Source organism: Diplotaxodon limnothrissa, linkage group LG11 (assembly GCF_057381915.1).
Source record: "Diplotaxodon limnothrissa isolate DT_005_m linkage group LG11, D_limnothrissa_male_GT1.1, whole genome shotgun sequence".
Lineage (NCBI taxonomy): Eukaryota > Metazoa > Chordata > Actinopteri > Cichliformes > Cichlidae > Diplotaxodon > Diplotaxodon limnothrissa.
Window position 1 is genome coordinate 8,725,710 of NC_140606.1, and position 15,780 is coordinate 8,741,489.

The following is a 15,780-nucleotide window of genomic DNA, read 5'->3' on the forward strand; positions in this document are numbered from 1 at the left end:
CCTTTCAGTCAATTCACTTGGTACAACACATAAGTACAGGATATCACGTCCCCACGTGTCCTGGCTAAAACCTCTATTCAAGCCTTTAAGGCGGATGACCTGTGATGACATGCACAGGCCTACTTGCGCACATTACCCCTGTTATCACAGTCATCCCTTAGAAAGGTAAAGAGCATAAAAACTAAGAACACCTTTGCTAAACTGGACTAACTTGCTGCTGCTAGTTAGCTCGATTGTCTGCTAGCTTGAAGTTAGCTTAACTGCCCCTGTTGGAGTTAGCCTCCACCATGCAGTTGTTGTGTAGACTGCCCACGCTGCTAAATTTGAGTCTTCCTGTGTAGTGTTTTACTTTGCATTTTGGAACGGACACAAAACTGAAACAAGAAAAGCAGAAATCTTCTGTTCACAACTGTCCTCGCATGGCATGACCCTCTCCTCTCCAAGTGCAAAGACGAGGAGTATCCTGTTGATGTCCCCGCAATTATCTGGGCTGACCCCATAGAATATATTGATGGGTTAACCGAAGACAAGCCAGAACTATGCAGGAGCACTGACCGGCTTCAGCCCAGCACTCCGCAGGAAGACAATGATGTGCTGGACATCGGCCTGGACATTCATGGTTTGTTGGAGGATGAGCAGGAGAGCCCAGTGTGTGGGACCCTGGGAAGCCAAGGCACCAACAAGAAAGCAGAACACACTGTTGCGGTGGGTGAGCCTCCAGCGAGAGCGCAGCCTCCCGTTCAAGTTCTAAGTCAGTTGGCTTGGAGCAAAGGTCCACCTTTGGGCCCCCAGCAGGACCCGATGCCCAGGAAGCTGCTCACCTCCCTCAGTGACACACTTAAGCGCCCTATCCGTGGGTGGTGCGAACCGTTGCTATCATCCACTGTGTACACCAGAGGTGGGCAATCTCAGTCCACGTGGGCCGGTGTCCCTGCAGGTTTTAGATGTGTCCTCGAACCAACACAGCTGATTTAAATGGCTAAATTAGCTCCTCAACATGTCCTGAAGTTCTCCAGAGGCCTGGTAACGAACTAATCATGTGATTCAGGTGTGTTGACCCAAGGTGATCTAGATCTAAAAGATCTAAAACCTGCAGGGATACCGGCCCTCGTGGACTGAGATTGCCCACCCCTGGTGTACACTCTACTGAGGTGATGTTGACTAACAGCACAATATCATCTTCCACATACTTCAGGTTGTTCACCACACAGTTACCAGTTGCAGTTCCGGATCAACCGCCTCAGAATTATAAACCCACTGTTTGCAAGGAGCCAGCAGTGATACTCAGAGAGGAAATAAGTACACTATTCATCCCATTCTTGACCTCCGAGTCATGAACAAATATTTATGAATGAACAAGTTCAAGACGCTAACATTCAGACAACTTTTGAATGCAGCTGGCCCAGATTATTTATTATTATTAACCTTTATTTTACCAGGAAAAGTCCCATTGAGATTAAAAACCTCTTTTTCAAGGGAGTCCTGGCCAAGAGGCGACAACATGTTAAAATTACAAAGTTACATACATGTTATAAGTAACAATTACATTTTAAAAAACATTTTTCTCTGGCTCTCTCAATTTGGACTTAAAAGCATTTAATGAAATAAGATCTGCTATCTTCCAGTCTTTTTGCATCATGTTCCATGTAAAAGGGGCAGCATAAGTAAAAGCCCTCTTTCCCAGTTCAGTTCTGGCAAATGGAACATTGAGCAGAAGAAGATCGCTTGAACGCAGGCTATAAGAAACAGTACTCCTCCGTGTGAGCAGATCGCAAATGTAGGTGGGCATTTGTCCAAGCAGGGCCTTGTAAATAAAGATGCACCAGTGATCAAACCTCCTGGAGGACAACGAAGGCCATCCCACTCGAGCATACAGATGATTGGTTTGCAACAATCATGTGGCTATACACCCGAACCACAGGTATGCATTCGAGGGCATAGTCTACGAATACCTGGTGCTGCTGTTCAGGTTGTCACTGGTGCGCCTTTGCAAAGGCGCATCAGAGACACCTTTGCCGAAGCTGCCAAACCTTCTCCAGTGATTGAGTGATGGAGTTCTGCGCCTCCACAGCCACCTGACCTAAGCCCAATCAATAGTATAATCAATAGATAGTTTGTGATGACTTGGACCGCAGAGTGAAGGCAAAAGGGCCAACAAGTGCTCAGCATCTCTGGGAACTCCTTCAAGACTGTTGGAAAACCATTTCAGGTGACTACCTCATGAAACTACATACTACCAATAACTACACATAATTCTGTATGTGTTCATTCATAGTTTTGATTCCTTCAGTAAAAATCTACAATGTAAATAGTCATTAAAATAAAGAAAAACGCGAGGGCGTGATTTCCCATACTTATGTGTTGAGCCTCGGTCCTCTCCTTAAGGGAACAGAAGATATATAGATATAACTATTCATTCTCAATAATCCCCTCTGCACACAATTCAATTATGTACTCATGAAAGCACGTCAAGAATATTTGTTGTGTACTAGCTTCCTTCAACTAGACACACAATCAAAAAATGTAAAAAAAAAAAAAAAAAAAAAAAAACAAATCCTGAAGATCCTACTGCACTCACAAAAACATGCTGTGACTTATAAGCGGACTACACGCTTTGAAACAGAAAATTTGGAGGGCAGCTTCTGATACACCAAATTCATAGGTTTCAGTATGGCTAGCACAGATTCAAAGGGAGAACTGCCACTATTAAATCGCTTTGAAGTCATATAAAACAAACCACATTTTCAACGGCGTGAATAGAACCAAAGCAGGAATCTCCTGGAACAGGCAAATGTGGTTCTCACAAACGGTGGCCACTCGTCCCCCCACAAGCAGCAGTAAACATAATCACTCACAGAATCGCCCAAGGTGGAAGCACTTGGTCTTTGGTCTTTGTGTGGCTACCAATCCCATGGCATATGAATTAACATCACTATTTTCCACCACAGAGTGAACGAGGACGATAAATCCATTCAGCATGTGAGAGCTCAGAGCTAAATAACTGGATAATTGTGAAGGGCCTGCCTTTTGGTATCACCATGTTTAGTTTTGGTTGTTTTGAAGGAGATGGGAGTTAAAGGGATAAGACGCAACAAAGTGGTTTTTAAACGCAGATACTGACAAAGATCTAAACAGGTCTTTGCGCTGTGAGGGTCTCAAATCTAACACAGATCTTCCTTAAGGCTAACAAGTACACAACCATTGCCACATTTTTGTATCGTCCATTTACTTAAAATTATACCTGTCTATCACTGCCTCTGACACAAAATTATTTGCACAACCAACTTTACACTGACAAAGGACATAGCTTAAAATATTTAGCAAGAAAGTACAAAAAGGATGTTAATCACCAGTCTTTTAAAATTCTAAAAAATAGTGATGTATGACATAATAGCTGTAGTAGGATTAGAATACAAGTATCAGTGTGGAAGCTGTAAACTGGCTTATGGCATGATGGCGACTGAAAGTATGTAATAATGTATCATAATAGGTAAAGGTAAGTAAGTACAGTTTATTTATAAAGTGCTTTACACAGACATATAGTCACAAATTGCTGCAAAATCCAAATTTAAAAAAAAAAAAACATTGAGTAATTAAAATAAAAAATAACAGAAAATTAAAATGCAGTGAAAAATGGTGCACAATTCTGAACAGAATGTATTTACATTACATATGTTATGCATTTACACTAAAAGACCATCAAATGCAAGATTAAGATGCACTGTTGTGTGGAAAGAAAGCACAGTGCAGCTTTTCAAACAGCCCTAATGCAGTACAGAGTTGTCAAACTAATTTTATATTGCGGGCCACATACAGCCCACTTAAGTGGGCTGGACCAGTGAAACTCCCCTGTCTGTCAGTGTAAAGAAGTTACATATGTAACCGTTTTTCTACATGTTAGAGAAAAAGCTGCTATCCTTTTTTTGTTGTTGTGGATGTTTTTGTTTTGTAGTTATATAAAAAAAACAAAAAACAGATAAAATGATGTGGCCACATTTGGCCCACGGGCCTTGAGTTTGACACGTGAGGTAGTATATTGGCCAGTACTAGCACTGAAGAGCATATCCATATGGAGATGTATCAACTATGCATCCATTTTACTTGTTGATATATTACATCTTCTTACAATACGGTACATACAACAGTTCACATTCTACAAAGATAATGTATTATTTATGACTTATGTTAGGTTTTTACATGGAGACAGAGTCATCTCTGTCACAAGATTTGAAAGTCTGAATGGTCTTTGCATCAAAGCTGCACTTCCCAGCTATGTTTTAGCATCATTAATGCCGACTACCCTTACAATAACTTAAAGAAACATAAAATGACATTAAAAAAGCACATGTATACCATGGCTTTTGAAGGAATTTCTGTAACTCAAAGGAACTGTAATATAGTAGTGACATGATCTTTTTCTGAAAGACATTTCAGCACTTTAACAGATTGTGGAGGCACTAATGTTAAGCATCCCATCTCTGAAAAAAAAAAACACCATACTTCAACTACATTAAAGCCTCCTGTCAGGTTTGGTTTGTATCTTATTCTTGGGAAAACATCCTCTGTCTGAGTCATAGCAGGTTAGTTTTACCTCATCTACCTTTTAACCTCAAGCTTTTAATTAGGTAGGTTGGGATTACGGCATTCATTTGCTTCCTTGCCATTACCGAGGTGCAGCAACCTCTGACCCCAAAGTTGTCTCTGCAGTCTGTAATGGGCTGAAATAAGGTCCGCTAGTAGAAAAGTTAAGGGTGTGCACACAGAAGAACACACTAAAATCATGGCGCGCGCGCGCACACACACACACACACACTCTACTGGGAGATCTGTTGGAAGCAGCCCTAAAGGGAGATGCCTGGGTGTGAGGAACCGTGCTTTAACAGCTGGGGAGAGATATTATCTCATAATGTAAAGCCTGGAAATGGATCCTCCCAGGATACAACAAGCCAGGAGTGTAAGTTCATACATTCAACCACACCAGGGTTTGGAAGTGAAGCTTTTTTTCAAGCTGACCTAACTCAGCTCATGACCCCTGCCTCTTGGATTATGTTTTTACCTTCATTCGTGCTCTCTAAACAGATTATTTTTCATAGATCTTAAAGGTTGAAAGGTTGTCGCACACCTACTTGAAAATTTTCTTACATAAGTATATATGTTCAGAGGTATTTGAAATAACTGCATCCATACATTTTAAAAATAAAACTGCCAACATAAAAGATTAGGGTAAAAAATGCATTCAGTCACACTAGGGCCCTGGTGTTCACAAGTTCTGGTGTGAAAGGTCTGTATAAAATTTTTTTTTTAAATTCTATTATTCAGCCACTCTCAAACAAAACCGCTCTTTGTGAGGTGCACTAGAGTGCTGCAGTAAGGTAGGCATGGAATCCGTGGCCCTGTGGGAGGCATGTGGTCAAGGAACTTTGTTGATAAGAGCCATCACCGTATGATTTATAACAGGCACATTCCCCGTGCTCACTCTGGGTGATTTACACTTGTGAAAAACAGCGCTACGTGGCTCATCCCAAAATAAAAACTCTTATATGGTAAACGGGAGATGATACATACATACATACTAAAGTATGTAAAGTTATAAAATATGAAAAAAATATTAGTTAACTACTTTTGAAAAAAAACCTCTGGTCCTTGGATAAAATAAAACTAACTGAAGCAATTTTGTGAACTTGAAAAACTAATTAAAAAAACAACAACTAAATATATAGATATATCCTCAGTCTTAGTGTTGGTTATTTTGGTAAAAAACAACAACAAAATAACAACAACATCTTCCTTGATGGGGCAGTAGTGGACACGTTTTTGAAGCTTTGGAAGTCTACAACACATTCAAAAAGTTATCTGCTTTTATTGCAATACCTGAATTAATTTTCCTAGTTCTTGCCTCAGCATGTGCCCTCCAATAACAATATTTATTAAGATAATAATTAATAAATGTAAGACTGAAAATAATAATAATAATGATAATAATAATAAACTCACAGGAGAATCCCACTCTGGAAATGAACTGAAACTAAACAGAATCAAAAACAAAAACGAAAAACGAAATAAAAATAAAAACTCAAATCCAAAACAATAATAACTATAATATTGCACATACATAGTGTGTCACCAAAAATTTATTTTAAGCACACTTTGTAGTTGGTCCTATTTAGGTAACAGGTTAATCCGGTAGTCTGAAACTGCAACTGCAGTTGAATGGAGGTTTGCAAAATTGGACCAATGCAGAGTTCTGGTCTTTGTATACTGAAGTTGTGTGTTTGTTTGCATGTTGAGCAGGGAAGTCATAGCTAACCAGAGGTGGTCACTTTGACAGTCCCATATCAGATCATATGAACTGATGTAGTTAAGACAGTCCACTTTTAAGGAACATGTTGATGTCAAGTAGGTAGGTGAGGGAATCAGAACAGCCTCACTGAGCCAGTTTACATCACTTACCTGGAGGCAGGTCTGGGTCACTCGGGGCAGCTTGCTGTAGGCGACGGGGCTTGGCCACAGCCTTGGAGCTGTCTGAGACACTGCGACTGGTAGAACTAGAGCCACTTTCGTGGTCATCCTGATAAAACAAAAACAAACAACAATGCCTGTGATGACAGAAGCTGGACAAAAGGGCCTCTACAAGAGCTCTGTAGTTATAAGTTATCAGTTATAACCACATTAAAGTAAAGTAATAATATAACATATAGTAGTTGTGATCCTAGATTGTGCAAACTAGTTCTTGTTTAAATTAGATATGGAATATGTGAATTTTCATGCATAAAACATGTTTCTTAGATTGAAATTAGAGTAACAATATTGAATATATTTGTTTATATATAATGGCTTAAGTTACAATTATAATGCCTTTGTCCACGACTACACCAGGGTCCACTTAGGTCCAAGCAACATAAATTTTGTTATCAGACAGTGGAAAAGAGGATCTTTGCGGCCTTTGACTGTGCTAACTTCCAAGGACAATTTATATTACAGTGTATCTGGTTACTGAGAGTAATGAAATGAATATAAACTGAGAATCTGCTCTCCTGCATCACTGGCGGTGGCAGTGATAAGAAGAAAGTTTACCATGCACCACTATTTCTTACACTAAACCTTCTGAATAGCCTTCTGAATAACCTTCCTCCCACCATTTAACAACCATCCCTGTGGCCTCTACAAATAAACTCTGGTCCTTGAATGAGAAAGATGAAGGTCTCTAGTCCATGACAGCACATGTCATCCACACTGGAGACACCGGTGGCCTGTCAAGCCCAGGAACATAAGTGCAAAATGTGTGTATGTATGTATTAATGTATATATAGGAAAATGAAATGATCACCCCCCCCATTTAGAGATGAGCTTGGTGATAAACAGAATGACCCAAGATTCAAGCTAAGGAGCTTATTTATTGTTGTAGCTCGTAGAGAGCCTCGGGCTTGTGGGTGTTCTGTACAAATAAAACAGCAGAGACATGAGGACCAACAGTGGAGGGGTCAGAAATAGTGGTTTTAGACTACTGACAGCCAAGGACTTATGCTGCATTCCATCTGCCTCAGAAGTCAGATGTCAGAGCTGGGAGTGACGTCACTGTTGTTTGTGTTCCAACAGCAAAGTCAAAAAGCAAGGAAAACAGGATTTGTTTTGGTCCATAGCAAGCTAGTTGCTAGTGGTGCATAAATAATGCACCACTAGCAATACTAATATTGCTTGGCTTATTTTTATTTCTTTTTTTGCTTAAAAACAGCACATTTTATTAAAGCTACTGAAGGGGCAACAATAAGGTTGAGTTTGTAAATTTAATAAATGTGACTTTTTAAGGGATTGAGGGATTTGCTAAGTCACAGTTTAAGATTGGAAATAATAATAAGATTCTATGGGTGGAAATCTGTCAGATCTGTCACTGTATCCACATGATAAACGTGTGTGCATCTTGGAATATATCGAGCCCTGTTGTAAAGACGAATTTAACCATAAATGATCAATTTGGAGAATAGGGGGGAAAAACTTATCAGAGCACAAAAATGCTATGACTACAGCAGCTAATGTTGAACTCCTAACAGCTACTATGTATAATAGCAAATACCTCATATTCAAACTCATGGTAGACATAAGCCTGCAGCAGTGGATGGGATGAAGAAATGGGAAAAAAAAATTAGATACAGTGTCAAAGAAACAATATATTAGAGGCAAAACTGAGAAGTTAGTGAAAAGGTGGAGAGATTACTGAGTTAAAACTCAGTGTGGCGTTGATTAGAGGTTACTGCAGCACTGTAACCTTTGCACAATCAGCCTGGGTGGTAGGTTAGTCAGATAATTTGGACAAGAAAAGGGAGATCACATGTGTTTAGCATTAAAGCGTCTCAGGAGTCACCCCTGACACACTGACAGAAGTATCCCCCAGTGCAGTAAACACTCAATGCTCAAAAGAGATGAGAGAGGCTCTGGTAGAAATATTTACATGTTACTTCACTAAGGCCCTATCCAATAGAGCTCCACTGTGCAATCAGTTTTTTCCTCATCAGAGAGTGGTGGGAATTGGTAAACAGAGAGGGAGAAATAATAAATACTTCATCAAGGTTACAACGAATAAAGATCTGTGAATAATAAGGTGTAAATTTGCTGGTCATTACTCATTTCTTTTGTAGATTTGTCATCACTTTGAAAAGTTGCACCTATAATATTTAAACATGCTACAATAGAAAAGGGATTGTTATTTGATTAAGAAGGTTTAAGATACACACTCCAATTCTTAGTTTACATCACAATACCCTGCTTGAGCACATTAGAGTAAGAAACAGTCTCCTTCCCCCTTTAGTCTCATATCTATACCTAAAGGAATGCATAGCCCAGCAAGCCAAGAGTACATCGAGTTCAACAATTTGAACTGCCACTATGAAGAACAAGACTGCCAAATTTGGAAGTAGCGCAATTAAGCGCTCAATGTCACCATGGGCAGTGAGCAATTCTCCAGAGGTGAAAAATGCCTTTTCAGAAGGAAGCCCTGGGACAAATGAAGCCTGCCCTCAGCTGCTGCCAAGTAAATCGATCTCTCCAATTCCACAGCAGGGCACAGCACAGGCAGGGAGCCTAAGAAGGATGGAGAAAAGGAGAAGGAAAGACAGACACGAGGACCGGAAAAAGTAGGGCTGCTTCCCCTGCAGGCATGTCACCTCAGCTGTTAACCAAATATGATGGTAGTTAAAAAGGAAAAGAGAGACATGAAACCAATTGATAAGCGAGAGAAAAAACAGTGGAAAAAAAAGAGAGACAGCAAAACCAAGAAAAGCTGAGGGACGTCTAGAGTGAAAGAGACTTGATGATAATGAGACCAGAACAAAGGGACAGAAACATGAAGCTGGTGGTGTGACTGACAGGTGAGGGGGACCCCCTACTCAGAGGGTAAGTGGGCACCCATAGAGGGTTAGGGCACAGGAAGGCCAGACGTGACCCCTGTCCTCCTGTAATCGTCTGACTCAGTCAGGGAGCAGGAGGCGGTGTGCTGAGTCTGTCTGGAGGGTCAACCCATATGAGCTGCTCAGCGCATTAGCTGAATACCACCACCACCTCCAGCTATTAGGAACAGCACCTCTGTAGATAAGAAACTCACAAGTTCCTTGTACAAATAATCTGGCTATAACTCACAGACACTAGAAACCAGTAACATCATATCTGCTAGTGACAATGACATATATGTAAACTAGTAAAGCTTCAAAAAATACAAATATGTCTTAAAATACTCATTATACTCCCGCAAATACCTACTTATAAAGTATTTGCGGGAGCAGAATAACACCCTTGCTACAGTTTCTTGTGATTTGAGGCTTCCTCTGACCTGGACTGGCTGAAAAGTAGGCAAATTACCAGAGTTTTTGTTGCCCATTCTTAATAAATATTAGACAAAAAAAACAAGCACTATATTTTTTCTTTTCAGAAATTGCTAAGTATTTTCCAATTTCAGTTTAACACAAGGAAAAAAAAAAATTGGCAAGGACCAGCAGCCGACTACCTCGCTTCTCTGCAACCGCCTGATCTTTGAAACCAAAACATTTTTAAAACTGGTCAATTTCACACAGTTTCAGCACATTAATGGGAGCATGCAGACCATTGCTAGATAAACACACTCTGTTTTTGTTGTTTTTCCTCTGCAGGTTGCTGGTGAACTCATGCTGACATCAAAGCAGCAGGCCTGGATACTGGAGGCACGGCAGGGGAGGGCGAACGCCTACAGAGTGAGAAAATAAATGAAGGAAACCCAATAGGCTCCTTATCTCACACAGAACCCCTTCTCCTGTAAATCACTCACGTACTCATATAAACACAGACACACACAGAACCTCTGCCCGACATGTTAAGGCCTAGCATTCACACCTCCAAGTAACCAGTGAATCATATGATACTCAAAGGATATAATGAGAATGTGGGACATTCCAGGCTGTTTTTCCAGAACAATAGTGAAAAAAAAAACACTACTAAAGAGATACACATACTCTTTTGTCCTAAAAATGTGCTTCTGTTTTTTTAGTGCTCCTAGGTCTCATCTCCCCCCTCTCTCACCATCTTGCCTCATCAAAGGCCTTCTTTGCTATCACAGTATTCATTTCACTTTTGTTCATGTTTCATCTTCTTTACCTATATCTGACATTGTCTCCATCCTTCCACTTCTTCTAGAGCTTCTCATCCCATCTATAATTAGCTAGTCTGAAGCTTGTTTTAACAGTGTTGACCCTGGTTCTCATAAGAATGGTTTCCAGCTGGCACAGAGAGAAATAAAAACATGAAAAGGGGCTCACTGTTTTAAACATAATGTCACAGTTTGGGATGGTTCCAGTAATGTCAAATGGTATGCAGCCACTTCTTTTACACTTAAGCTGTTTGAACCATTGATGACAACCCCACCGGAATTTTTGCTGAAAAGAACAGAGAACATCACAGTTGACTCAGATTACCTTTTCTTTAACGTCTCTTGGCTTCGAACGCATCCATCAGCTCGGCTAAAAATTAGCTGCTAATGGCTTTTTAATGAAACGGTAACAAATGAAGAAAGCTATTTTACCATGATTAAAGACAGAGGGTTCATTTTCTCCTCAAACAGAAGAGAACTACAGAAGCTGGAGTAGTGAGGACAGAATTTCACACAGTCTCCATCACAAATAACTGTTGGGTATTAATATTATAATTATGCTACGTATTTTATACACAGACATCATAGGCATATTTAAAGAGAAATATGTGCATAAAAAACACAAATGTACACGCACACACAATATAAAATACTATACAGACCAATACTTAAGGACTAGAGCCATGCAGCTGGAATCCATAGAAGATTGGGGGGATTAGAGCCTGAAAGTAACCCAGATGAATATCACATTGTGTGACATTCTGAATAATTATCTCAATGAAAGTAGCATATCACAAAAATGTGGTCTATCCCCCTCCTCTCTGTTTCAGTAACTGAATCCACTGCACAAAAACAAACCTCCATTTACTGTGGATTAACTGCACAAATTAAATATTACAGTCTCTACACAATGTTCTGTAGCCAATAAGATGAAATTTCCTGCACCAATAAAGCACAAGGCAGAATAAGATCTGACAATTAAACTTTTTCAGCAGTCTGAAAATGCACAACTTACCAAGTTTGCTGTTACTATAACCACTACAGAGAAAAACATACTCGTGGGAATTTCTGGATTATTAAAGTGTGAGGGGAGCTGTGATAGGTCTGTAATACCTGAAGTGTTACTAGGCACATTCCATCCCAGCAAAACTGCTACAAAGCAAACACCTTCTTTCCTTCAGAAGCTCCAAAATATAAAGTATTCATTAAGGAGGGGGAGCAAAGACATAGAAAAGATTCCCAAGCATGTGCCAAAAGAAGAATGCATAATTACAAAAGAATTTGACTCTGAAGGGGGAGGAATCACAACGACACCGGTGATGTCATGTTGGAGGTCTCTGCCAAGAGTGCCTCTGCTCTACCCAAGTCAAACTGTCTATGTTTATTATCTGCCTCCAACATACTTACAATAACAAAGACAAACGGGGATCCCAGTTACAGAGCAGACCCATAGGGAGCTACAAGAGGTCTTTTGACTTCTGAGTATTTAATTTGTTCAGGCATTGTCCTTGTGCTGTTCTCACCAGACAGATCACCTCTGGCTGCAGTTTCAGTATAGCTCTTTAACCAAGTTCCAGTAAACATACAACAAGATAAACTTAAAGTGTAAATGGTAAAAATTAAAATGTAAAAGGCAAAGGCCAAAAGTTAAGTGCCCTCCTCAAACATTTGACATTTAGGTGATTTTGGCTCTACTCTTGTTCTGTTGCACTTTCAGGTAATAGTTCAAAGCCCAGTGTATTCATGCAGAAAACTGGATTCTTTGTTACAAAATCGCTTTTTGCAGTCATTTCTCCACAATAGTAAGCAGGTCTGCAAAAGTAATAGGGGTGCTGAGGTCAGTCCTCTTTTATCCTCACAAACAATGTTTAGCACATTTTTTTATTTAAACAAAAGACTCTGAGTCTGAGTAACTCCAATTCTGAGACTTGATTAACATCCAGGAACAAGGAATTCAAACAGGCTTGAACTAATATAGGTGCCATGATGGAATTTGGAGCCTGGATAAATAATTACAACAAACCACTGCACTTTCCATTGAAGCCCATTCAAATTCTTTATGCTCCTACTAGTGACCTCAACTTCAGTGTTCACAAGTAACAAGTGTTAGGGAAAAGAAGAAAACATGAAAGGAAATAGAAGAATACAGAAAGTCAACCGAAGCAAAGAGTGAGAGAATCAAAGATTAAAGAGCCAGAAGCCATGTCAAAAAAAGAAGAAAAACAGGACTGTGACAACAGTAAAGTGGAGGCAGGAATATCAAAAGAGAAAGACACATCGAGGGAGAATCGGAAAGAGGGAGAAATTGTTCCTGATTTAGATCTGAGAGGCTCTGGTCCTTCAGATGTCTCCATCAGCTAACCACAAGCCCAGGCTGAGCATGTGAGGCATTCTGCTTACGCTGGCACAGCTACCCCCTAATGCTAATAACTGCAATGTGTTAGCTACAATAAAACACTCCACACAGATCCCTGACATACGCACTCACACACAGGCATGTGCAAAAAAAACAAAAAAAACCCCAACACATCTTAGACAAGTCAATTACGACACACACGGGGAATTCCCAAACACAGGAATAGCTCTAACTCAGAATAATCAGCAGTGCCCAGTTATTTTCCAATTATTTATTATGTAATTACTGCCAATCACATCTTTTTTACTTCACAATTATTAGTCTATAAGATCCTGATATACATTTCTTTATATATCTTATTTATCTTTATATCAGCATTTTGGAAAATTGCTGCTAACTAGTGGTCAAGACCTGATTTTAACACCAACTGTCAAATCATAACCATGCAATCTCTGGGCCTTCCGATTTTTTCATACACAAATAAAAGTTCATTATACAAAACATAAGCACACCTTAAACAATGTAAGCACCAGTCTCCAAGAACAACGCAAGCAGCGGCTCAGGCTACTCTGACAACTTAATTGCACATGTGAGGTGCAGCTGGAAGGCACAAACTATAGAGGCCTAAGTGTTCTTGGAGAGCATCAATGTTCTGAAACCAGAAAGATAGAATAAATCAAACAGAGCAAAATGGGAGAGGACTTTCCGTCAATGTTGAGAAATACCAAAGCCTTACTGCAGGAGGTTTAGGCACGCAAGCGGAATGCAGCCGGCATTATGTTTGCATAGCTTTTATACACTGGGGTCCAAAAGCAACTGAGGTGGTGTCAGCATTCATCACATTGGTTGAGAGATGGAAAACTGTCAGCCTTACATAAAAAACAAATCATTTCAATTGCATCAATGAAACATGTTGGAATCCTAAGCTAGTCCTTATCCATAGATCTCAGGTCTCCTACTGTTTTCCGTAGCAAAGTAAAGTACAGGTCCTGGCCCTGGCCAAAAAACGTTCACCTGTTTTGTGAGATATATTTTAAAAAAAAAGCTAAATTGAAAAATTCTATAATAAGAATAATAGAGGATCTACATTTTTAATAGATTATTCTGAGATTGGTTTTAAACTGTACAGTTCTGAAAGAGTTTTATTTTCTGTAAGGGTTAGGTTAAATAAAGCTGAAACCTCAAAGCACTCTGTACATTAAGAAAAAGTAAGCAACTATCACAGCTCATCAATTTATTGTAGATTTTTATTTTCAAACCTTGCTTTAAACTTTAAACTACTTTACTTCATACTGCGTACTGTCTCTGTAAGGTTACATGTTAACCACCTCACATCACAATATTGGTGCAAGATATGTTTTGTCAGGAAATTATAACCAAGTATCACAGTTTTATCTATATCTGCAACATACACCATGGAAAGTGTAATGCTGGGTCATTATTCATGCTGCATTTCTCTTCTCTTGCCCACACATGATAGGGGGCTGAACTTGCCAAGGTAGAGGCTAGCTATACAGAAAGAATTCACTTAGTAAAAAACTGAACACATGATTAGAAAAGGTTTTCTACTAAATAGGTTGCATATGTGATTTTAGTGGTTAAAATGCCATGTCATTAATGGGATCATCATTTGAATATTGAGTAAGGGTCTACTAAACTGAGCATGCACTCATCCTGAAACAGAGCACAGTTTGTGCAATATAGAAGTACACACAAACACGAGGGTTACTGCTTTTAGTAACTTTTTCTCCCTGAAAGTGAAAAAATACCCATCTTAGTAGATTGCATAAAGACAAAAAGACACACAACAAAAAAATAATGATCTAAAGATCTAAATGAAAGGGTACATTTCTTCTCTAAATTGCAATCACGTCTTACAGTCCTTTCTACATTTTAAGGCTTATAAAGCAAACACCGTTCCAAAGTGCAATACAATATCATCCTAGAGTTTTTCTAAGAGGACAGGACTAATGGAGTGAACATTAGTCTTAATTGCATGGTAATCATTTCCCAAACTACAATATCAGTGGGAGCACGCAGCAAATAACAAGCTGCATTGAGGGATTGCTCTAGCCCGGATGGCCTGAGAGCAGGGATTAAACTGTAGAGTAGCAGCATCCTGGCCAGTGTGTATTGATCACCACTTGATTCACTGGAATCACAAAGCCACTGGCTTTAATGTTTCCCCCCAACTGCTTTCCTGTGTCTGAGGTTTGTCTGTGGAGCAGAAGTAACCTCATCCCACCAGGAACACAGACCTCAAAGACAAAGCTATGGGTAATTCAGCTTTGGCTGACTCACAAGCAATGGTGGCAGAGGGTAAGGTCTCTTTTTCTGGAATGACACACTTCTGAACTGCCATCTACAGATGCTTTGAATCACTTTGGAATGCTGAACAGAGATCAGTGCAATGGGTCACTCTCCATTAGAGACTAGAGAAAGGGGACAGACTAGTAGTGAGACAGTGTATGATTACTAACACATATTTAGCTCACCATTAAATACAGACCTACTGACAACAAAATTTCAGCATATGTAATAGGGCTGAACGATATATCGCATTTGCGATAATATCGCGACATGATCAAGTGCAATTTTCTAACCGCAAAGGCTGCGATTATACTGCGATTATATTATACAATTCATGGGCTGCATCCTCCTGAGGCCGCATTTGTAGACCGATTACGTCACAGCGACGCGCCGAAGGCTGTCCAAATTACTACCATATCCCAGAATTCATAGCGCGGCCCAGCCAAACTCCAGTTTCCAGCAATGGCGGCCGCTACTAAGTTTTAAAATTACTCATACTAATCTT

General features: G+C 39.8%; 1 protein-coding gene across 1 annotated transcript in view; it reads right to left on the reverse strand.

Moving 5' to 3' along the window:
* The window catches only part of vps13b (vacuolar protein sorting 13 homolog B), a 299,690-nt gene that overhangs the window by 271,321 nt on the left and 12,589 nt on the right, over window positions 1–15,780 (reverse strand). The window contains exon 4 of the mRNA XM_085366137.1: window positions 6,451–6,568. Within this exon, the coding sequence (XP_085222263.1) occupies window positions 6,451–6,568 (118 nt within the window). The remainder of the gene's footprint in view (window positions 1–6,450; window positions 6,569–15,780) is intronic.